The following is a 26,122-nucleotide window of genomic DNA, read 5'->3' as shown; positions in this document are numbered from 1 at the left end:
GCAGTTCGCCCAGTGTTGGTCGGTCACTACGACAGACACTTGGGTTCTCGAGGTGGTCTCCCACGGGTACGCCCTCTCTTTCCGGCACAGACCCCCGGCTCGATTCTTCAACACGGGTCTACCATCAGACCGGAACAAGGCTACGGAGCTGCGGAAGGTATTGCACACTATGCTCCAGGCTGGAGTTATAGTGCCTGTTCCATTCTCCCAGAGGGGCCAGGGTTTCTATTCAAATCTTTTTTTGGTACAGAAACCCAATGGGTCGTATCGTCCGATTCTCAACCTCAAAGCTCTCAACAAGTCTTTGCGGATACCGAAGTTTCGGATGGAGACCCTACGGTCCATCATTCTGGCGCTGGAACCTGGGGACTACATGGTGTCATTGGACATACAGGACGCTTACCTGCATGTCCCTATACTTTTGCGCCATCAACAGTTCCTCAGGTTTGCAATCCGCAGTGACCACTTCCAGTTTCGGGCGTTACCTTTTGGCCTGGCGACAGCACCACATGTGTTCACCAAGGTGATGGCGGTCATGGCGGCCTCTCTGCGGCTGCAGGGAGTCCGCATGTTGCCGTACTTGGACGACCTTTTATTGGTGGCAGGATCTCCAGAGCTCCTTCTACGCCACTTGGACCTGACCATTGCGCTACTGCAACGGCACGGCTGGCTAATCAACTGGCAGAAGTCCACTCTAATCCCGTCTCGGCGGATTCTGCACCTCGGAGCCTTATTGGACTCGGAACAGCAAAGGATCTTCGTGACAGGGGAAAAGATCTCTGCTTTACAGTCGAGGGTGCGCAGTTGTCTGCACAGCCGCCGGGTGTCTCTACACTCGGCGATGAGGTTACTGGGCTCCATGGTGTCGGTGTTCGACATGGTGGAATATGCCCAGTTTCACTCCAGACCTCTGCAGCACCTGATCCTGTCCAAGTGGAACGGGCTGCCTCAGTCTCTGGAGTCCCAGACGATTGTGCTCACCCCGGAGGTTCGCCTGTCCCTTGCCTGGTGGTTACAGACGACCCATCTCAGCAAGGGACGTCCGTTCTGGGTTCCAAATTGGGTCCTGTTGACAACGGACGCCAGTCTTCGGGGCTGGGGAGCAGTTTCGGGTCCACACTTGTTCCAGGGCAGGTGGACGCCGACAGAAGCGGAGCTTCCAATCAATATCTTGGAACTCCGTGCGGTCTTCAATGCTCTCCAGCAGGCACATCGGGTTCTCCACGGTCGTCCAGTACAGGTCCAGTCGGACAACGCTACCACCGTGGCCTACATAAACAGGCAAGGAGGAACCCGAAGTCGGGCAGCTCTCGTGGAGGTCTCCCGGATCCTGGTATGGGCGGAGCGCAATCTTCCGGCCATATCAGCGGTCTTCATTCCGGGAGTGCTAAATTGGGAGACGGACTTTCTAAGTCGCCAGGACGTTCATCCGGGGCAATGGTCCCTGCACCCGGACGTTTTTCAACTGCTGGTGGACAGATGGGGACTTCCAGAGATCGACCTCATGGAGTCCCGGGCCACAACAACAAGTTGCGGGTGTACGGGTCTCACACAAGAGACGAAGGGGCGTCTCCAGTGGATGCTCTGTCCGTCCGGTGGACGTTCCGGTTCGCATACCTGTTCCCTCCGGTCTCCCTTCTTCCACGGGTAATCCGGAAATTCAAACAGGAAGGAGGGACGCTCCTGTTGATAGCTCCCGCCTGGCCCAGACGGCACTGGTTCTCAGACCTTCAGGGTCTGTCCGTGGACAGTCCTCTGCGGTTGCCGCTACGACCGGACTTTCTGTCACAGGGTCCTTGTCTTCAACCGGACCTGACTCGGCTGTCTTTGACGGCGTGGCTGTTGAGACAGCCATGCTGAGGTCCCGGCGGTTTTTCCAGTTCTGTAGTGCGTACCATGTTACGAGCTCGGAAACAGTCTTCCGCAAGGATATACCATCGCGTGTGGCATACGTTCTTCCAGTGGTGTCGACCGAGAGGTTATGCACCGTGTGAGTTTCGTCTGTCTCGGATACTCACCTTCCTACAAGCGAGACTAGATCATGGGCTTCGCCTTGCTTCTTTGAAGGTACAGGTTTCGGCCCTGTCTGTCTGGTTTCACCGTAGGATTGCTACAATCCCGGATGTGCGCACCTTTATGCAAGGTGTTCTCCGCATTCAGCCGCCCTTTGTTCCACCTGTGGCGCCTTGGGATTTGGCTGTGGTGGTGAGGGCTCTCCAGGGACCGCCGTTTGAACCACTGGGCTCAGTGGATCTTAAATGTCTAACAGCTAAGACTGTTTTCCTTCTGGCTATTCCTTCGGCCAGACGTGTTTCTGATTTAGGGGCTCTTTCTTGTAGACCCCCTTTCTTGGTTTTTCATGGGAACAGGGCAGTGCTCCGCACTCGGCCCGAGTTTCTTCCCAAAGTTGTTTCCCAGTTTCATGTTAACGAGGAAATCGTTGTTCCGGCCTTTAACTCACCTGGTCTTTCAGTGGGTGAGGCCACTTTGGATGTGGTGCGGGCCTTATGGACTTATGTTGACCGCACTTCTTCGTTTAGGAAGTCTGACGCCTTGTTTGTCCTCTATGGCTTCCGTAAAAAGGGTTGGCCTGCTTCAAAGCAAACTTTGGCAGCCTGGATCCGTATGGCTATTTCTGAAGTTTATCTTCATGAAGGCCTGCCGGTTCCTCCTTCTGTGAAGGCTCATTCCACTAGGTCTGTGGGTCCTTCGTGGGCAGCTCGACGTGGTGCCTCTGCAGTCCAGATCTGCAAGGCTGCTACGTGGTCCTCTGTCCATACCTTCGTGAGGTATTACAGGTTTGATACCTTCGCCTCTCAGGATGCTTCCTTCGGGCGGCGGATTCTCCTTTCTGCACAGGAGCGTCCCCACCCTTAAAGGATACTGCTTTGGGACATCCCCAAGGTATCCTGTGGATACCCTATGGACCCTGAAGTAGAAAATATGAGATATGGTAAGAACTTACCCTTGTTATCTCTATTTCTACGAAGTCCATAGGGTTCCACAGGACTCCCGCCCTGTCGCACCTGTGCTGCAGATGGGCTTTGCTCTGGTCACCGGTTTTCCGTCTCCCTCTATTGAGAATGTGATTCTTGTATGTGTCCAGATCTTTGTTCTCTCTCTTCCTTCTCCTCCTCCGGCCTATGGCTTGGTAACTAACTGAGGTGCCTTGGCTCGGGGGCGGGGTATAGGAGGGGGACCCTAGTGCATCCTGGGAGGCTGAAAGCTTAACTCTATGGTGCCCGATGACTGTCACACCTATACCCCCAAGGTATCCTGTGGAACCCTATGCACTTCGTAGAAATAGAGATAACAAGGGTAAGTTCTTACCATATCTCATATTATCGTTCATTTTTATCCAGTGAACGATTGACCAACGATGCGCGTTCCCGCATGAACGATAACGATATCTGTGGTCTTTCATGCATGCAGGCCAATTTGGACAATTTTGCAAAGATTTGCCTGTAAAAAGATAGCTTCCCTGAAATATCTATCCTAGATATCTATCAGTGTGTACAACCAAAATCGTTTGCCCTGCACTACAGAAAGTTGGAGGGAAATCTATCAACTATATCTATGGTTGTTCAAGTTGTGCCTTGTGTATGCACCATTAGTTTTCACACAGGTGGACTTAATTTCACTAATTATGTGACTTCTGAAGGTAATTGGTTGCACTAGAACTTTTGAGGGGCTTCATAGCAAAGGGGGTGATTACATATGCACATGCCAATTTTCAGAATTTTATTTATAAATATTCTTTTTTAATACATATTTTTCTCATTTCACTTTACCAAATTAGACTATTTTGTGCAGACCCATCACATAAACTTCAGATAAAAAAAATAAATTACAGGTTGTAATGTAACAAAAAAGGTAATAAGCCAAGGGGGGGTGAATACTTTTTTAAGGCACTGTGTATCACCCCTTCAATTGAACAGGCGATATATATATATAGTGCATCGCCAGGTGTGTATAGCACAGCAGATGGCCAATATATCGCCCGAACATGTGCTGCGGGGACCCAGAGGCCCACCCATTTGAGCTGCCAAGCCTGGCACATCGGGCAGAGGAACTGGTAAGTCAACCTAGTGTGTACCCAGCTCTAACGCTTCCTCTTGTGAGGCCAATGGACTCTCAAAAGACCCTTTTTATATTTCAATTAACTGCTGTGAGTATATGAAGCCATTTATTTTTAATTGGTTCACTAGTTTTTGCGTTAACCTGGAATAAACAATTTGGCATAAATTCTAAAAATGACTAATTCAATCTAGGTATCTTTTTTTATAGAGTATACGTCTACGTACAGATTGCCTAAAATATTTACAATTACAGATAAAGGTAAAATTTTACTTACCGTATATACTCGAGTATAAGTCGACCCGAATATAAGCCGAGGTACCTACTTTTACCCAAAAAACCTGGGAAAACTTACTGACTCGAGTATAAGCCTAGTGTGGGAAATGGCAGCAGCTGGTAGTGCCCCCAGTAGTAATTCCCCCTGGTTGTGCCCCCAGTAGTAATTCCCCCTGGTAGTGCCCCCAGTGGTAATCCCCCCTTTCAGTGCCTCCAGTAGTAATCCCCCCCCCTGGTAGTACCCCCAGTAGTAATCCCCCCTTTTAGTGCCCCCTGTAGTAATCCCCCACTGGTAGTGCCCCCTGTAGTAATCTCCCCCTTGTAGTGCCCCCTGTAGTAATCTCCCCCTTGTAGGTCCCCTAGTGGTAATCCCCCCTTTAGTGCCCCCTGTAGTAATCGCCCCCTGATAATGCCCCTTGGTACTGCCCCCTGTAGTAATCGCCCCCTGGTAGTGCCCCCTGATAATGCCCCCTGTAGTCATCGCCCCCTGGTAGTGCCCCCTGTAGTCCCCCCCCCCCCCAGTAGAGAGAGACGTGAAAAGAATAAAAAAAAAATAAACACTTACCTTAAACTCCCGCTCCTGGTCCCGCCGCTGTCCGCTCCTCCGGCCGCTTTGCATGGGAGAGACGTCGTCATGACGACGTGTCTCCCATGGCTCCCGCAGTGGGAGCAGCAGCAGCCGCTGAGAGTCTGACAGACTCTCAGCGGCTGCTGATTACACCAAACACGCAGCTGCCGGCTCGAGTATAAGCCGAGGGGGTACTTTTTCAGCACATTTTTTGTGCTGAAAAACTCTGCTTATACTCGAGTATATACGGTGTATGTATTATTTGTGTATACACTATATTTACATATGTCTTATGTAATTAACCGAAGTGTGTATGTGTGTTCCATGTGGTAGTGAATTCAGTGGGTGATTTATAAAAACTTGAGAGGTAAAGTACCAACCAATCAGCTCCTAGCTGTCCTTTCTCAAACACCGCCTGTAAAGTGTCAGTTAGGAGCGGATTGGTTGCTACTTTATCTAGTGATTGTGTCATTGTGCCCCAGACCCACCCGCCCCTGCCAAGTCCCACCCCCAGACCCGCACACCTCCATTGAAAACCACCCTCCGTAAGTATGGTATCCACTATGTACATACTGGAAGTTTCAGCTAATGTATCAACTTGGTTTTTTGAGGATTGTTGTCTGAACAACCTCTCCATTCCTTCCCCTCTCTCTTTTGCCTGCAATAAAACTTTGCATACAGTCAACTTTTTAAAACACTATTCCTGCAATCTGTAGCAAGTTTAACCCTTTATGCTGCAGCAAATCCGATCATTCTATGTTTTCCCGAGCAAAACTGTTCTGATCACCTTATCTCTGTGCAGTGTTATTTGTGCAGAGCTTTTATTTACTCTTCTTCGGTTTGTTTGCACAACAAAATCTGTATGTGGACCAGCGCCTGCAGTGTTAGAAATTTATCAGAAACTAAAGAGATTTGAGATCAGGCTTAATCTGGGAAGGCATGGGTTGTTTTATATATGAAGTGGGGAGACATTCATGGTATTTTGGCAGCAAAATAGGTTGTTTTAGACTTAAGTGATCAGCGTCCAGTTGGGATTGATCAGAGGCGGCATGAAAGGTACAGGCGGCCTATTGATTTACCACCACAGATTAGGATGACATGTACGCATGTGATCACAAGGGAAGGGGAACAGGGGAGAACCTGAGCTCTGATAAGATGAAAGTAATAACAATATTATGATGCTAACAAAGTCGTAAAATACCTACTATTCAAGATAAATACTCTAGCGTTTCATTTATCACAAAGATCACACATGTGGGGGTGCGCCCCTGAGAGTATAATATTAGACAGAGCAGAGATTGGAGAAAATAAACGTTTGGGGGGGGGGGCACATTATTATTATTATTATTTATTATTATTATTATTATTATTATTATTATTATTATATCAAAACTTCGCTTTTAATAATCAGTCTAAAATTTAGAAAATAAAATTCAAACCGACATGTAAAAAAGAAAAAACAAAAGAGCTCAATATTAGCTAGAGGAGAAGCAACGGAAATATTGTTGGCAGCATAATTCAATTCAGAACTACAAATACTTCAATAATGTCGTAGAAAACAGTAAAAAAAAAAAAAAATTATTATATGTAAAAAATAATTGCATTAAAAATAATGATGCAATTCAAACAATACTATGTGTCGAAACTGAAGTTAATCACCACGTGATGCCTGGAATGCAGACCTCTCTCAATCTCAGACCAATTGTTACATTTTAATTTGTCATCTGGTAACTAGAGACCATTATCAAGCATCAAATAAATCTCAGTTGTATGTTCTTAATAACAATCTAGAATTGTCTGAGGTATATGTAAAGGAGCATACACACTGTCCGATTTGTCAGATCTGTCAGATGAACATTTGAACGATTTTACCAAAGATTTGAACGATTGAAGGATTTTTGACTGCATTAAAATGAATGGAATCGTCCAAGTCTGACTGCAAACACATCAGATGTCAGATATCGTTATCTGACCATCGGGAACGCGCATCGTTCATTTGACAGATATGTCAGATTTTCCTTCAGATATGAACGATTGAACGATTTTTTAAATCATTATCATTCAGATCTGAAGAAAAATCTGACCGTGTGTATGCACCATTAGTGTCACAATATTTCAAATGGATGAAATGATAACAATCACCTGATCACAGCACTACACGCTGCTGCTCCTCATATGCTTATTAGCCTTGGTGGGGAGTGAGCGGTGTGACTCTGGTGGTGACGTAAGAATATAGTTTAGTATCGTGGAGTGTTTGTCCTAAGGTGGTGGAGGGACTCTGATATCAACAGACATTGAAGGGTCCGCACCCACCTCAACTATCTGGGAAACACACAATCCACTGAAAAAAGAAAGCATACCTGCTCATGTAATATGACCGCAAGTGCCTGGATGTGGCTCCGGTATACTAGTGTCGCTCGGCTATGCTGCTGCTCTCCCAGGGTAACTTGCTCATGCACAGCGGCTCCCTGCTGCAGATGGCCGTTTCGCAGCAGGGACCACGAAACGGCCGTCTGCAGCAGGGACCCACTGTGCACGTGCGGGTCACCCTGGGAGAGGCAATGATGAGTGCAGGCTTGCACCCGAGACCTGCCAATGGTGAGTGCAGGTTTGCACCCCAAATCTAGGAGTGGCAAGTGTAGTGGATTTATGAATGAAAATATATATATACAAATTAATTGCACGCCACAGATACAAGCACCTTTTGTTGCACATGATTTCAGGTTATATACATTATTAAACGATCTTGTAATTTCATCAATAGTGTGTTTGTGAATTACCCAGATTATTTTTTATATTAGATTAATTTATTTTGTTTTTCCAGCTTTATTTTTCGAAGCTTTATTGCATCTAAATTGTGATTAACTTGTATTTATTATTAACCTTTATATTGTTCTATTGCTCACACAGCAGCTGAAATATTCTTTTACGGAGAACATTTCAGCCATTCACCTCTATCCCTGCCCCACTGGAGCTTACAATCTATATTCCCTGCCCTATGAGGACACGTACACATGAGGATTATTTTTTTCCATCAAAAGCCCTACCAGATCACACACAGGTGACCCACAAAACACAGAGAGAACATACAAACTTTGCAGTGCCTTGGTCAGCAATTGAACTCATGAACTCTGTGCTCTGATACCGTAATGCTGGCCTCTACGACACCATACTGGCCATTTTTTGTATTATTTAATTTAAAACTTTTCGTACATGACCTGCTATAATTATTTCCAACCTGAATGCCAGATCCCCTCCCACTATTCTGGGATGGGTCATTTTAGTTCAGGGAAGGTGGTGGATGAGAGTCTCTGAATGGTATTTAGAGAAGAATATGCTGACCTTGCTCATTGTCTACTTCCCTTCTGTAGTCTTATCAGTCATGATAGAGAAATAGGCTGGACAGTCAGAATGTCAACATGTGACAGTGTCGACATGATCACTACGTCGACATTCTGCATGTTGACAATCAATGTCACCAGTATATTTTAGTGCTAAAACTAGCATGCCAACATAAGCAATATCTACACAGTGATCGTGTCGACATTGTCAACATAACATCCATGCAACATTCTAAACATGGTGACTTTTTGAATGTGGCCATAACATGCCACACCCATACAGTGGAAGCCATTCTTACTGTGACCATGTGGCCTGGAACACAACTGTACAATGGGAACAACTTACCTGTACAGCTTTGTGGTGAACTTATTGTAAATATTAATAAATGCTTATACTTTAGGAATTTACTCTAAGGGGTATATTTTACCAATTTAAAATTCTGGGGTGTTTAGTCATCTCTTTCCAACTTAAAGGTGCGTGTACACTAGACGATATTTTGCACGATTCGCCAGATTTCAACGAATCTGAAAGACAAATCGTGCAAAATATGAGCAAATCATGAGTGTCCACTCATGATAACGATGCCAATGCTCGTACCGGCGAGTCGTTCGTCGTGTCTTCAGATCTTGCCTACAGCAGGGAAGATCTGCCAAACTGGTACACAACGCACTGGAAATCGATAAGGACGCACGATAGGTCGTTGGTCAGATTGGACACTTTTTAGCACCATATTGTGTCATGTAGTGCCGGGGAGAGTTCAAGGGAAATCGTTCACGATATCACACCGTGAACACATCGTCTAGCATGTAGGCACCAGTTGGACAGCAAACCTATTTGTATTTGGAAATTACTGTGTTTCTTACTTTATTATATATTTTAACACTTATGATTCAAAACTGCAAAATAAATAATCCATGTTTTAATATAAGTATTCTTTCTTTCTGCAGGGAGGCAAAGAAATAAGCTGGAGCCAATGGACACCATATTTGTCAAACAAGTTAAGGAAGGAGGTCCGGCGCATGGAGCAGGGTTATGTACAGGTACTTTCATTTGCTATAATTTCATGCAGATTAGCTTTTATTAATAGGACAATTCTAACATCCTTTGTGTGAGTTGCTCCAATGATGTTGCCTTGTTACATGACTTGGATCACATGGTATGTATGAAAGATTATTGTTTAGGAAATCATTCTTTCAGGTAAAGTGAGGTTAAAGTGCCCTCACACTGAAAAAGATTTTAAAGTGTATTCATCACCTGCTATCAGTGGAGGGAGCCATTTTGTAAGAGGAACCGCAATTTTGCTTACCCTAGGTCCTAGTAATATGAGTAACAAATGCCACCTAGACTATAATTAAGCAGTGCTTGTTGTAGTCACATTATCACAGAACTCTTTTGTGCTTTTAACAAGGAGTATGTCAGTCTCTTTGGCTGCTTCTCTGTGTCTATAAGTAATAGAAAACGTCAATTGATTATCTGTCTTGAGATCTAGTTCTGTCATTCCTTGCACTACTGATGTACTATGAAATATAACACATTACTGTGTGTTATAGAGACAGAAGAACTACATGGTTATATGGATGTACTGACCCAGCAAACAGTCTGTACACAAATCAATCAGCGCTGCATTGTTCATAAAACCAAACACCTGCCGTTTGCAGGAATTATAAGTGGGTGTGGGCTTTAATTTAACTACACAACCCCTTTAAGTTAACCACAATATTTATGATGCTACAGATGTGTCCTCATACGCCTAGCCTCAATATGCCATGCTGCGCAAGGCATCTGGCACGAACGAGCTGCGACGAGCGGTGTAGCATCTATTTCGCTCGAATGTGATTCTTAGTCACAGCATAATACACTGCCTGTGCTCCCACATCACACTTGTGGGCTTCCCCCGAGCTCACCCCTCACGGCAAATAGATGCTTTGCGCACGGCATCTATTCAACCGGCGGAGATAGGTCACCGCTACGTTTGCCACCCGCGGGCAGGCTGTTTTAGTGGGGGGGCTAAAAGGGCAGGGCGGATTTTGCCCATTTTAAAATCGGGCAGGGCGCGGCGCCCCCGTTAAAACAGCCTAGCGAGTGATAAAGTGGAGAAAGATAAAGTGCCAACCAATCTGCTCCTAACTGTCATTTTTCAAATACAGCCTTTAACATGGCCGTTAGGAGCTGATTGGCTGGTACTTCATCTCTCTCCACTTTATCCCTAGGACAGGGGTGGGCAGTAAGTGGCCCTCCAGCTATTGTTGAACTACAAACCCCAGCATGCACTGCAACAGTTTTAGCATGGCCAAATAGCAAAGCTGTGGCAGGGCATGCTGGGATATGTAGCTGTGGGGCCGCTTATTGCAAACCCTAGGAGCACAACTTATTATGAACCTCCCCATGATCTTCCGGTTTGTATGAAAAGTGAACGAAGGAGTGTCAGCTTGTAATACTCATCATTTATGTGTTGGCTTTATGTGTGTTGTGATGACAGTATACAGTCTGAGGAACCTTTTTATAGGACTCGCATAAATTCCAGAATGCATATTGTACTAAATTTATTTGCATGACTTATGTCATTGTACAGTATGGGGAAGTGATGTAACTGCCTATATGTAGTGTTCCCAATATGTGACACCGGGGTGTATTCATGGGGCAGTGAAAAGCCCTTTGTCAGTGATAACAGAGCTCTTCACTGCTTCCTGCTATTCACAGAAGGAGTTACCGTGGAAAAATCTCCAGTGGTGCCCCGGCTCTGTGTCAGGATCTCTTCTCCATACACTAGTATGGGGAGATTAATTCATAGAAGCACGGACAGCTCAGCTTTCAGTCTCACTTCTGCAAATGCATTCGCCACCTCAAGATAGCTTTATAGAGCCTCCTGTGTGGGGAAAAGCACAGCCATCTTACTTTCCTTCTTCTTGCTCTCCCCGCCCCTGCTTCTACAGCAGCCAATCAAAGGAGCCCAGGGCCGGTTAACCCCCCCCCCCCCCCCGGCTGCCATAGTGCCCCCTCCCTCTGTCCTACACCCGCCGTGACTCGACATATGCATATGCTGGGTCTCCACCTATTAACTGCCGGTGCCCCCCTCCCCCCTGCTGCTGCCGCTGCGTCATGTGTGAACCGAACGACAAATGCAGGGCCATCGCCTCTAAACTCAAAATGAGCGGTTAAACCAAACCAATCATCTCTCTGGTGCCCGCTTCCCTCACACTGACCCCTCCCCCTCGCACTGCCTCACACACCGCAGCAGTACTGAAGTGAGGTAACTCGGCGGCTGTGGCATGCGCAGAAGGGGACATCAGAATTATGCGATCTGTTGTGAAAAGTAACTATTCCAAAATGCAAATCTTCATATGTAGATGGAGATAAAGTACCAACCAATCAGCTCCTGTCATTTTTCACACACAGCCTGTAAAGCAGGGGTGGGGAATTTTCTGCCGAGGGCCATTTTGATATATAAATAAAATTATTTGTTGCCTGGTTTAGGCCATGCCCCCTCTGTGTAACGTCACATGGGGGAGGGGCCACAATCGCCAGTGATTACAGCAATGCCTGGTGCATCCCGGGGAGTTGAAAGGGCAGCGGTGTGACCGTCTGACACGTCCTAAGGATGCTCCAGGCGGCACTGCTGCATAGATTTTGGCTGTACCATTCTGGGCACCTTGCTAGCCAAATGAGGCTAGCAGAAAAAAGTTCTGAGGGCAAAGACCAAATGATACCGAGGGCCTTAGAAGGCCCCCTGGGAGAAGGTTCCCCAAAGTGACAGAAGCTGATTGATTGGTACTTTCTCTCTCCCCAATGCTTAGTACATAGACCCTATAGTGTTCTATGATTTCTTTTAGCTTTGTGTTTATTTTTGCTTAGCAGCTTAATGCTTGTTCAATGTCCTTGTGTTTTGTGATTTCATTACCATATTGAGTTTTATAAGAAACGGTAGAGAAGTTTAAATCCATATTTTTCTAATCCCTCTTTTTTCTAGAATGAGATCTATATTAGTTTGTCATATTTTCCAAAATATTATTTCTATAATGGTCTGTAATATTTAATTTCTGTGTCGTCTTAGGGGACAGAATCATAAAGGTGAATGGTGAAAGTGTCATTGGAAAGACTTATTCCCAAGTGATTGCTCTAATTCAGAACAGGTATGTATCGGTCTGTACAGTCATCCTTGTGACGTTAAGCTCCCTACATGCAAACAGTTTGCACGCCTCTTTGTGTTCTAGCTTTACTTTTATGTCTTTCTAGTTTTCATTCTGTACAACACTACGAGTCTGAGTATGAGACGTATAAATTGCACCAGAATTTATTTGCATTACTTGGGGTAGTGAGTTTGACAACTGTTGAAATAACTTCCAGGGAACACTTGAGAGAAATAAGGGGTGTGTTACTGCACCTCAGCTTCTAGATCAGAACCTATGAAAACCGCGCCAGATCTTCCTTTGTTTTTTTTTATGATGTAGAATGGTGGTCCCTGCTTAAGGGGTACAGACCCCCCCCCGTTTCTTCCTGCATTTACTTTGCATTGTCTTGTTAACAGAAGGTGACCCAAGCAGAAGTCCATTTCACAATAATAATCAGTAGAAACTCACAATAGTTGCATCAAAGATGTGGAGTAACCATGAGTGCGGAATATAGACTGGTCAGAACTGGTTAATTTGATCGGTCAGGGATGGGCAGTAAGCGGCACTCCAGCTGCTTTTGAGCTACACATTCCCAGCATGCCCTGCCACGGTTTTAGCATGCCCTGATAGCAAAACTGTGACATAACTTGCTGGGATGTGTAGTCCCACAGCAACTGAAGGGCTGCATAATGCCCATTATCTGCAAACCGAATTGCCAGAATTTTTTCTTGCCATTACATAGCATGTAAGTAATTGCAGTTGGTAGATGACCACTATTGCCCTGTGTATGAAGCCTTCATAAGGCGGGAAATGCAGTTTACTGCGACTAATGCCTGGGGCTCAGTCGTGTAAACTGCATTATGCGACTTAAGTGCCAGGCGCGATGCTGTTACTGACTCGGTAACCCCAAGACTAGCCTTGAGGGTCGGATTTCTGCTCGCACCTCAGGAGGGTGCAAGCAGAAATCCGCTAGTCATGGGTTTACAATATGGGCACTTAACCCAGGAGCCACATTCCTGTGCAGAGAATTGAATTCTTCCCCTAGATGACTGGAGTTTGTAAGATCCTTGCCAAAGATTCCTGTACATGCATTGGGAATTGGTAACCTCTTATTTATTGAATATGTGGGAATAACTACATATCATTTATGCGGTTTTGTTCAGTTAAGGGTGCAGGTCTTTGTAGGGATGTAGGAAGGGTGCAGGTCTTTGTAGGGATGTAGGAAGGGTGCAGGTCTTTGTAGGGATGTAGGAAGGGTGCAGGTCTTTGTAGGGATGTAGGAAGGGTGCAGGTCTTTGTAGGGATGTAGGAAGGGTGCAGGTCTTTGTAGGGATGTAGGAAGGGTGCAGGTCTTTGTAGGGATGCAGGAAGGGTGCAGGTCTTTGTAGGGATGCAGGAAGGGTGCAGGTCTTTGTAGGGATGCAGGTCTTTGTAGGGATGTAGGACGGGTGCAGGTCTTTGTAGGGATGTAGGAAGGGTGCAGGTCTTTGTAGGGATGTAGGAAGGGTGCAGGTCTTTGTAGGGATGTAGGAAGGGTGCAGGTCTTTGTAGGGATGTAGGAAGGGTGCAGGTCTTTGTAGGGATGTAGGAAGGGTGCAGGTCTTTGTAGGGATGTAGGAAGGGTGCAGGTCTTTGTAGGGATGTAGGAAGGGTGCAGTTCTTTGTAGGGATGTAGGAAGGGTGCAGGTCTTTGTAGGGATGTAAAGAAGGGTGCAGGACTTTGTAGGGATGTAGGAAAGGTGCAGGTCTTAAATTCATGTTTTATGATTCTTGGTTATATTCAGTGGCAGCTCTAGACGTGGGGCTGTAGCACAGTTTTAAATACAAATAGGGGAGCCGCACCAACTGTCAGGGAGCCCCGGCCGGCAATGTTTGGAAGGGCAGTTGTCGCTTCCCAATTTTAATTTTGGACTGTGCTATAGGCCCTTCTGTGGAGCCGCCACTGGTTTTAACATAAATTAATCCTCATAAATGACTATGGGCCTATTTATCATTAAATATGGTTTTCGGGGAGTACCTGCAAATATTAAGGAGCCCCCAGATGTTCTGTCGTCGTCCTTTCATTTTCATCTGCAAATGCAGCCCCCATAGGGAGTTGCCAGATTTTCCCCCATAGCGGCTCTGCTGCCGGATTTACCATGCTCCGGAGCTTGGCCTCTGTTAGAATAACGCTACTATATCACAAATTCTTTGAGAGGGATCCTCCACTCTCTCTGTTGGCCCCCGCTGACAAATGCGCTTTGACTTGCTTGGCATCCGAACCAGGGAGCAGTGTGATAGCATTGTACTAACCCTACACTATCACACTGCTTCCAGCTCTTCGCAAGGACGGACTCTTATTGGAGCCAGTCTCCTGGCAGGGGAACAGTGGTAAATTTGTCTTAAAATATTCAATTTCTGTGAAAAATGTTTCACATGTGAGTTGTGATAAATAGGCCCCTTTTATGTTTTAAATAATTGTTTAAATATTACAAATGATCCTTGTTGCAGATTGTTGTATGCTGAATATTGTTGCCATGTACGACTATTTGTACTTTTTTCCTTGGTGAAAAGTGCTCTTGTAGGACCACAACAAGCTGGTAAATAAAACTTCTAAATGACGTTTACAAAGCTGTGTGTAAAATTCACAGATAATTATAACAATAGTATATTTGTGAAAAGGTGGTTATCACTGGGGATCCAGTATATCCTCGCGCTGCAGGCTTCCTGTCAGTAATCATGGGGGACTGAATCTTTCCTTACACAGCAAACTTCCTGTCAGTCATCCATTTCAGTGACTCTATAGACAGCATGCTGTAGATACAAGATCAACCTTTTTATAAGTTCTCCCAAAGTAATGAGAAATTTCTCCTGTACATGTGACTGTTTAGTAGGTGTTGTCTATAATGGCACGTCTATTTTTGGTTTTAGTGGCCCTTTTTCAGATTATGGATTATAGAGAGCAAATGCGATTTTTGAAGACACAACAGAAAAAAAGCAAAACACATTTTCCATCTTATGATTAGATAAATCTCCAGGATCTTGTGTAATTTTTTTCTGTGGGTTGACGATAAAATTGGTAAAATGACGGTTTTGATATGATTTTTCAACATTCATAATTTAGACTCTACCATGTCGACGTGTAATTTGTCGACTTGGAACATGTCTGCTAAAAATCAAGACAATCTTGAAATGTCGACAACTAACCCTAACATTTGTATTTTCAGCAATTTAACCATTTCAACATTTTGCAGATCATAGGTTGAATGTTGACATTTTAACCACGTTGAATTAGTAAAATTTCACTTTCTGCTGTGGATTTAATGACTGCCTACATTGTGAATGTGAATATGCTGACTATATCCCAAAATCACTATAACCGATCAGATATTATCTGAATACAAGTGTATTGATGATGACAATTAAAAGTCAAGTTAACAAGTTTTCTAACACTTTGTTGCAGTGGTTCCACCTTAGAACTTAGCGTGATGCCAAAAGATGAGGACATTCTGCAGCTGGTAAGTGTCTCACATGGAAATATATATTGTCCCATAATTGAAGGTGCAGCGTTTCATCTTGTATCTATTTTTGTTATCAATAGGTTTACGGAGCCTTTAAAGTTGCTTTCCAGCGGCGTCATTTTAAATGATTTGATTGTTCTTGCTTCAACTTTAATATAATTCCATTTTTTTTTTCTTACTTGCTTCTTAACTATGGCTTATTACATATATACAGTATGTATTTTATTTTCTCTAAAATATAACACAAATCCGTAATTTGCATCCAGTGCAGTGAGCTCAGCAGAGATGCGTCAGATCCAAGAGCTTTAAAACTGAGACTACTATGCCTAATTCTGTTAATACACAACTATATACAATATTTAGTAAAAGTTGTAGGAGATGTATAAGCCAATAAGGTATTAAAGTCGTCTGAAGCCGAAAACATGTTAAAAAATATAATTAAGCTCTTTAATTGCTGTAAATGTTTGATGTCTCTCACTGGTGCTAAGCAGAGCGCAGTTACTGAATGGGAGGGTTAGCCACTTGGCACAGCCCTGCAGGAAGTGAATTGTTAATCTTCTAGAGCACAACCACTTAGTGGAATTATGTTTTTGCCCTAGATTGTGCATTCAGTGTAAGTTTATTAACACAACGGAATGACTTTTCGGTGTATAGGTATTTTTTAAGTTTTGTTCCACATCTTTCCCCCTAAAATGTTTTTGTGTGGGTCATACACACTTTGTATCTCCTTCTGTGCTTTTGGGATCCATGATGAAAATCTGCAAGTAGTCTGCAAACAGAGGCCTATGTCATATCACTGCTTTGGTGACGGGAACAGGAGGTTAGGCAAACAGGGCATATATTTTTTTAAAGTTTACTGGCAAATTGGGCCTTCTTGATGTATTCATAAACTCCAACAAGCACAGAGGAGGAGGCTGCAGGGATGTGATTACCACCATCTAGGTAAAGGGGAACATGGTTGTCGTTAGGCTTTTAAGATGGCCATATATTGCCCATGTGATGGATTGGTTAAAAAAACACAATCGATGACTATTTTAGCCACACACTGTCAGGTCAGGATTGCACAAATCTGTTCATAGTTTGGTCACCCTGAACAACCAAGTTGCAAGCGGCCCATTTAATTCTGATCAAGGAATTGCATTTGAGCTAACAGACTCAGGGGTCATCCAGTTGTTTGTGAAGGGCGCGAGTTGCCGTTGCCACAGCGTTAAAACGCCGGCAATGGCAAAGCATCTCGCAGCCCACTCCGAGCCCGAATTCACACAATTTTCCTTTGTGCGAGTTCGGGCTGCCGTCAAGCGCGGTGGTTGTCGCGATGACTCGCATCTGCGAGATCATCACAGGCAATTGGAACGAGGTCATGGAAAGAGATTTGGCAAGCTGGGTACACACCTGCACAATATCGGCCCGATTTGATCGATTTAGCCAAATCGGATCAAAAAATCATGCCCAGTTTGCGCGCTCCCTTGGTCGCATGCGATTTCGTGTGATTGGCTGTGCTGCACGGCCAATCCAATGATAACTCATGCAGCGCCATACATATTAATGAATGACGGAACATTAAATCGTACACTGTATACCGGCAATCATGCGTTGTCCAATGTGAAGGCAAATCGCCCTGAACATAGGCATGATTGACGGTCGTTCAGGTGTGTACCTACCCTTGGAGAGAGATAAAGTACCAACCAATCAGCTTCTAATCGTCACTGTACAGGCTGTGTTTGAAAAATGACAGGAGTTGATTGGTACTTTCCCTCTCCACATTATCTCTCTCCAAGCTTCGATACACCTCCCTCCTAGTCACTGTGGCCCACAGTTCTCCAGTAACATTTGTGATGATGAGTTTTTACTGCAGCTCTCTGATTTCATTGTGCCCTAAGCTAATTACTAACCCTTAACCACTTAACTGGCTAATTTGTTTTCCCCAAAAATCATTAAGAAATTGTCATTTGATTGAATTGGGTCAAGAACATCTATTTATAACTTTAAAAAAAAAAACACACATGACACTAATATCGAGTGTTAATATAAGTCAGCGATGTATTGGTCGACAGATAATCAGACCACTATTGGCAATTGGCAGACAACCACTAGTACAGGCAGATAATGATCTTTAACCAACTGGATCTCCAGGCATCCCACAAACTTATTCAAAGAGCTCTCATGAGTTCCAGATGAATGTTGTGCGTAAAAATAGTTTTCAGGGGCCACATGCACACTGATATCTGGTATTGGGGCAAAGGGTCAACTTAAAACAAGACTTTTGTATGAGGTGAGACGTCTTTCCTGGCGTGTGTTGCTTTCATTGACAGTCTTGAGTTTCAGTGGAATAGTTTTCAAATGAATTCCCTACAGCTTCTTTCATTTCCACTCTCCTATTATCAAACACAAATCCCCACCAGTTTTGTTTGTGATAATCAATGGGAATATTAAGCCTGCCGTTTGGCTGGAACTATTAAGAAACGTAGTTACGTTTTTGTTTTGTTTTTTAAAACCAAATTATTTTTATTCATGTTAGTGTTGGTTTTGTTTTGTGACTTTAACCTGCTGTCATAAAGAGATTTAATTAGTGCTTTAGCATTACCTTGTATAAGGAGAGAGCAGTCACAGAGACTTATTCTACGCATCAGAGTTGCTTCCATTACATATACGGGCTCGCTGCGCTAGATGCCGTTTCCAAGACAGTTGCAATAAAAAAATAGTTTTTCTTAGGACAAATAAAAATGACTGCATAGGTAAACAAATAGTCATTGATTAATAATTTCTATTTCTCAAAACGCTAATTTACTATGGGTACTCTTATTACGCGTAATGGAGAGAGGCTCTCAGTCACACAGTAGAATTTTAAAAGCAGTTTCCTGTCACAAGTAAAGCTGGGTACACACGTAAAGGTTTTCTGTCCAACCATCCAACTAGTTGATTGGTTGGAATGAAAATCTGGTAACATATGGGAGTAACTGATGATCAGCAATTTGCTCCTAAATGCCAAAAAACAGATGAAAATGGTCGTCAGACAAGTTTGTTAAATGTTTGATCTAAACAATTTGTTAAAACAATAGTTTTTGTCTATTTTGCTGATAGTCATTTGCTTTCATACCTTGCCAGGTTCTCATTCCAACCAATCAACTAGTTGGATGGTTGGACAGAAAATCTTTACGTGTGTACCCAGCTTAAAACATAAAAAACTCTGTAGTGTCAATATAACAAAACATACACTGCTGAAGTAAAAACATAAAATAAAAATGGTTTTGAAATGGGGTCACACTCTCTCCAGAGATTATCCCCAGCTTTGTCCAGTTATCCCTGTATACCAGATACTGATCTTTAAACATCTTATTTTCCTGCTAGTTTTTTTTGAGGAGGGTCCCCAAATCAAATGAATTCTGACCAAATGAAAAGAGAGGAAGGGGGTGTGTGGACACTGGTAAACCCCCCTAACTGCATGTCTGTGTATCAGCGTGACATATGTTGTAAAAGGATTGGTGCCGGGGACATACAGGGGGAGATTTATCAAATCTTGGAGAGAGATAAGGTAGAGTGTGAGAAGTACCAACCAATCGGCTTCTGTCATTTTTCTAGCTGAGTCAGTAAAGTGACAGAAGCTGATTGGTTGGTGCTTTATCTCTCTCTACCAAATCCCATTTCAACCTATGGTAAATCTCCTCACAGTTAAGACAGGTTCTGCTTCCACTATACCGGTCACTGTGCGATTGTTTTAAATATTGCCCATGGCATCTGTCTCTTGAACTTCTATAGAGCTCATCATCGGCGAGGAAACTGCAACATAACCTATTCTATAGTTCCATGTGAACTAATCCTTCTACAGGTTGAGTCTCCCATATCCAAAATGCTTGGGATCAGGGGTATTTTAGAGATCTGAATATTCCGTATTTTGGAATATATGCATACCATAATGAGATCTTGGGAATGGGACCCAAATCTAAACACAGAATGCATTTATGTATTATATACACCTTATACACACAGCCTGCAGGTCATTGTATACAATATTTTTAGTAATTTTGAGCATCAAAAAAAGTTTGTACATACATGAAATTCATTTATGTTTCATATACACCTTATACACACACTGAAGGTTATTATATACTGTATTTTAATAATTTTGTGCTTTAAAAAGAAAGTTTGTATACATTGAACCAACAGAAAGCAAAGGTTTCACTTTCTCAGCTAAAAATATTCTGTATTTCGGAATATTTGGATATAGGAGACTCAACCTGTATAACTATCAGTCCCGCTGGTCACAGCACGCAAACCGTTTTGTGTTCTGTATCGGCAAACCTGCTAGCTTGAAAGGTTTGGAGAATGTACAATTGTTAATGTCTGCATGGATATAACACCAATGTAGGCCAGGGTTTTATTTGTGCAAGGAGTATTGTTTGCCCCATACCACTGTGCTATCTGTCACTTCTCCAGGGGCAGCCCGAGATTATTTCCCTGGGTTTTCCTCTTGTAGCTCACAGCCAGATGTTCTTCTCCCTCCTGTCCTACTTCCTGTGCTCTGTTCTACATCCAGCTCTTTACCAATGTACTCCTTGTGGCTGGGGGGGGGGGGGGGGGTTGTACTGCGTGAACCACAGTAGTTCCGCCTGTGTTAGCATGCATGCACTGATCCTATTGGCTGTTTTCTGCACAGAGAAAGAGGAAACTATTTCTTCCCACCCAAGTACAGTACATTCCTGTCATGCCATATACCTACCTTCATCCAAATGACATTATCCTTATTAGAGTGAACCTTGCATCTGCACCCATAACTGTGGCAGCCATGTGGGATGAAACATAATCACCCATCATCAATTCACAAAATGCCTTTATGCAGTGACTTAATAGGCTGCATTCACCGTTGTGTGGATGGTGAGTGAATTATCCAGTTATGCAATAAGCTGCGCTCTGGGTCTGAGGTTTTAAATTAGAACAAAATAATAAGTTTTCTTTACCGCATATCTTGCACTGACCACCTGCATTGCCTTAATGCCCCAGCAACTGGCATTTAAGAGCCAATATCAGTGACCCTTCTCTGCTGGATTACATACAGTCTGGTTGTCACAGGCAGGATGTAGTTAATAGACTGGCGGACTACATGCCGCCGGTCTATGTCCCGACAACTAAAGCCCAACGGGGGACTTAAGATAGGCGATGAAATACCGTCGCCTATCTTAATCCAGACGCCGGAATACAGAAGGACGCTGGACCGATCGAGGCAAATCCGGGTGACTTAGCACTTGGCCATGTGGGGGATGTGTGTTAGGTTTAGGTACTCCCCTTTGGGGAGGGTTAGGGTTAGACTAGGGGGAGTGGGGGTTTAGGGTTAGGCACCACTGGGGGGAGGTTTGGGCTAGGCATCCCCCCCCCCGGGAGGGTTAGGTTTAGGGTGTGGGAAGGGAAGCTTAGGTTTAGCCACCCCCAGTGGGGACTTACACCACACCGGCAGTCATAGGGTTAGGCACCACTAAAGGAGGGTGAGGGTTAGGCTACTTACCAGCCCTAGTTGGGATCTTGTCCTGTCCAGCTTCTCTAGTCTGGATTTGAACCGGCTGTTTAGCTGCCAGTATTTCATACCCATTCTGTTCCAGGTCCATTTCAATACATGTGAAATTATTATTTATTATTATTATATTTTTTTATTTTATTAAATGGATAATGAGGACACACAATTATCTAAGAGTGTCCCTTATGGGGGACAGTGCGAGAAATACTTTGTGTTCCCCGAAGATTATATTGACGATCTGCCGCTGTTACATGGTGACCACAACATTTTCTCAAAATTTCACAATCTGGCATCATGCGTCACAGACTTTGTGGTGGTTTGTTTTGCCCCCATTCATAAATACTTCCAAAAGTAAAAAATGTATCATCACTTTCATGTGATAGTGATGATACATAAAGCAGATTGTCACCTGCCGACAAGTAGACACAGCTGCTTGTTGCCTCAGTGAGCCCAGTGATGTCACCAGGCTCCAGCAACCTGATAGGCTCTCTTCTGATGCCTGTTCTAAGCCGTAGAATATTTCCTTATCTGTGTGCAGGGGAGGTTACACACTAATGATCATAGGTAGGCTATGGACCATTGCTTTCTAGAGTTTCACTGTCATGGTCCACAGCCTGTGTAAGGATTGAGCGAGAAACAGTTTGACATCACTTAACATACTAAAATGATGATTTGGTGACGATCTCTCACCGTCCGGATGCTGGTATGCCTGGCAGTAGATGTGAAGAGCTTCCAAGATTTCCGTTTTCTGTCAGCGCATTATCAGGCTATGCTAGGACAGTGCTATCTGGTCTCATAACCAAAATGGATAGGAAATAATATGTGAACAGCCATCTGAGTTGCAGCTGCATGAATAAAAAATGAATCCTTTCAGAAAACGCTGCCTTCTTGGTAATTAACCTTTTGTACGTGTTTTTTTTAAATGTTTTTCTAAGTGAACAGCACGGAAAATTTATGTCCCATTCATTATTAATTCACTTGTGGGCTTTGCTTGCAGTTAACAAACTCTTGTAAAGTTTGGTGCTGTAAAAATAAATAAAAGTAATCTCCTCTAGTGACAGCTCAGTCCAGAAGCAGAACAGTGCCGTCTAAAATAGGTAGGGTAGGATATCCCTGCTGTCGGGATGCCGCTGTTCAGAATACCGACAGCAAGGATCCCAACACCCATAGACCCTAACGGTGAGTACTTTTCTACCCCCTACCCTAACCCACCCTCCTCGTGCTTAAACCTGATTCACCCCTTCCAAGTGCCAAAACCTATCCTCCCCCTCCCTGCACTCTAAACCTAATACCCCTTCCCCGGTTCCTAAACCTAACACCCCCCTTTAGTGCTTAAACCTAACCTCCCCCTCCCTGCACCCTAATCCTAACCATCCCTCCCCGGCTCCTAACCCTCCCCCTAGTGCCTAACCCCGCTAGCTAACGCTACCCTTTCCCTGCTCCCCGATACTTGCCTTCGGGATACTGGTGCCGGTATTAAGACCGCTGGCATCCTGCACGCTGAGATACCGACTACATCCCATCTAAACTGACCTGTTGCAGTATTCTTGGAGCATTTAGGAAGCGGAAACACTAATGAGAAGTGGGCCTATTTCTTATGTGCCATATACAGTAGCTGCTGATGGAGTGCAGCAAAACCAAATTCATAGCAGATATGTTCTCTTATGACCGGCATGGCATATATATATATATATATATATATATATATATATATATATATATATATATATATATATATATATATATATACACACACACACACATGGGCAGATCTGGTTCATTGCGGCACCATGAGCATCTGTAAGTGCCGTTGGCAGATGGCCACTAACACAGGAAAATAAAGGTCATTTACCAATTTACTTTTAAGGCGTTCCAGAAAATTATCCAAATACAGATGTGTCCACATACATCTAGCATCCTTGCGCATTAAGCAGCCCTTCTAGTAGCGCCATGCTATGGCGTGACTCAGCGCAGAGCGTCTTTTCATGCGATTTATTTACCTTACAATGTGTCTTATTCACACAGTGATGCAAATAGGACGCACAAGCGGCTTCTGCTGATTAAAATGATTTGCGACATTCCTATATTCTGTGTGCAACTGCGGCTGTATCTGCATGCAAAACGCTACGTTACAGTGTACCAGCCTCTGTGCGAATAAGACGCATTGGAAGGTAAAAAGTCGCAAAGGAAGGAGAGTTATGGGTGCGGGATAAGCAACGGTGAGTGGAAAGAGGAGTAAAGGGAGGAGAGTTATGGGTGCGGGATAAGTAACGGTGAGTGGAAAGAGAGGAGTACAGGAAGGAGAGTTATGGGTGCGGGTTAAGTAACGGTGAGTGGAAAGAGGAGTACAGGAAGGAGAGTTATGGGTGCGGGATAAGTAACGGTGAGTGGAAAGAGGAGTAAAGGAAGGAGAGTTATGGGTGCGGGATAAGTAACTGTGAGTGGAAAGAGAGGAGTAAAAGAAGGAGAGTTATGGGTGCGGGATAAGTAACGGTGAGTGTAAAGAGAGGAGTAAAGGAAGGAGAGTTATGGGTGCGGGATAAGTAACTGAATGGAAAGAGGAGTAAAGGAAGGAGAGTTATGGGTGCGGGATAAGTAACTGTGAGTGGAAAGAGAGGAGTAAAGGAAGGAGAGTTATGGGTGCGGGATAAGTAACTGTGAGTGGAAAGAGGAGTACAGGAAGGAGAGTTATGGGTGCGGGATAAGTAACGGTGAGTGGAAAGAGAGGAGTAAAGGAAGGAGAGTTATGGGTGCGGGATAAGTAACTGAATGGAAAGAGGAGTAAAGGAAGGAGAGTTATGGGTGCGGGATAAGTAACTGTGAGTGGAAAGAGAGGAGTAAAAGAAGGAGAGTTATGGGTGCGGGATAAGTAACGGTGAGTGTAAAGAGAGGAGTAAAGGAAGGAGAGTTATGGGTGCGGGATAAGTAACTGAATGGAAAGAGGAGTAAAGGAAGGAGAGTTATGGGTGCGGGATAAGTAACTGTGAGTGGAAAGAGTGGACAGTAGCGGTGCAAAGGGGGACCACTAAAGGCTATATAATTATGCTGTGGTTATCAGTTGTGTATTCCAATTTTGCTCTGTGACTGTTATATGCTATGTTTTTATGTTTACCCCTTTCTACAGTGCTGTGGACACTTTGTGATGCCTTTTTATAAATAAAAGATACCAATTCTAATGATAGCGCCAGTATATGCTATGGAATTTAACTTCACCTTATAAACTAACAGATCTGTTCTGACAACCTAACCTTAATAGAATTGACAGGCTGTGTGTCCAACTCGGTCCCTGATCCAGCTCGCCCCCTCTATAGCTACGGATGGTTCACATTTTAAAATAGGGTTTGGTGCTCTACCTGTCTCTGTTTTTGCACAGCCATACCCATCCCACTTTTTGTATTATCACAATCTGTCATGGATTTTGCATGCATGTGATACTGTCTGTGATTATCAAAGCAAATAAAATGTGAAATCACTAGACATTTTCCTTTTAAAAGCAAAGATTTCATTTTAACTGAAGACCCCATTTTCCCTTTAGAACAGGCTGAACAGCTGAATAAAATCCTTAGCATGTTCTGTGAATGAAGGGACCTGTTGCTATGGTTACTCACAGCCTCATCTTCTCGGCTTAATTACACACTCCTGCTATAGGTTTCTTACTTCAGCCTATACTGTACAAATCTCATTGCATTATCTCTGCCAATGCTCCAACTATGCTGTCATTGATATTAACTCCTTCCCTCCTCGTTATCACTTATTTGTATTGGTTTAGTTCAGTTAAGTAAAATTACTGAACAGGTTTTCAACTTTAAATTTGCTGTAGTCAAACGCTCATTCATTTACAGTTTAGGGGGGAAATTTATCAAAGCTTGGAGAGAGATAATGTACCAACCAATCAGCTCCTGACTGTCATTTTTCAAACACAGCCTGTAACATGACAGAAGCTGATTGATTGGTACTCTCTCTCCAAGCATTGATAAATCTCCCCAAGTTTTTATTTTTTTATTTTTTTTATTATTATTATTATTTGTCTCTCAGCATAATAAATACGTTTCCTAACCTATTGAACAGTCGGTATTATTGAGCATAAAGCGAGTTTAGAAGAGCTATGTCACTTTGATACCTTCAGGCTAAAAGCAGACTACTACATTTTGTGAAGGAAATATATTACCTCTCTCATTTTATGTCTGTATATATCAAATTATCTGTATATATTTGCTTTTCTGGTTTGCATTTATAACTGTTTTTAAGTCTATATAGTATTTATATAGGTGTACTTGTCCAGTGGTACACTGCTGTGTGATCTTAACCTTCATTTACAAACCATATATTCTGTGGAATTCTCATAACCTTCTACAGGTTTTATTATTTTTACTTTTTTTGTACCCGTTTGTAGTTGATTTAATAAAATAACTTCCTGGCAGATTTCAAAGCAAACTGGAAAATAAAAAAAAAACTAACAAAATATTACAGCTGGGAATTCCAAGTAATGGGGGAAAAATGAAACTGTTTCCCACCGTAAAGGGCTCTTCATACATACAGTATGTAACCACACTTCTTCCATCTGTGTGGATGGATGAAGGGTAGCCTTGCATTTAAGACCATGGAGAGCATTTATTAAGCTGCAGGACTGCCAAGTTCAATAACATGGCAGACAATTTGACCGCCTTTCAATCGCTGCAGTTTAATTACTAATTTAACTGAAATTGGAAATGGTGAAATAACTTGGAGTGGGGTGAATAGTGTC

At 43.6% G+C, this 26,122-nt stretch overlaps 1 protein-coding gene across 4 annotated transcripts in view; it reads left to right on the top strand.

Moving 5' to 3' along the window:
* ARHGAP21 (Rho GTPase activating protein 21) overlaps positions 1 to 26,122 on the top strand; it is a 194,878-nt gene that overhangs the window by 91,330 nt on the left and 77,426 nt on the right. For all 4 annotated transcript variants that reach the window (XM_088457850.1, XM_088457849.1, XM_088457847.1 and 1 more), the window contains exons 4-6: positions 9,211 to 9,303; positions 12,315 to 12,393; positions 15,815 to 15,869. In XM_088457850.1, the coding sequence (XP_088313976.1) occupies positions 9,211 to 9,303; positions 12,315 to 12,393; positions 15,815 to 15,869 (227 nt within the window). The remainder of the gene's footprint in view (positions 1 to 9,210; positions 9,304 to 12,314; positions 12,394 to 15,814; positions 15,870 to 26,122) is intronic.

This window comes from Taudactylus pleione, unplaced genomic scaffold (genome assembly GCF_031769625.1).
Source record: "Taudactylus pleione unplaced genomic scaffold, aTauple2 ptg000788l, whole genome shotgun sequence".
NCBI classification, from domain to species: Eukaryota; Metazoa; Chordata; class Amphibia; order Anura; family Myobatrachidae; genus Taudactylus; species Taudactylus pleione.
Note: the sequence above shows the minus strand (reverse complement) of the source record. Positions and strands in the feature narration are given on the sequence as shown.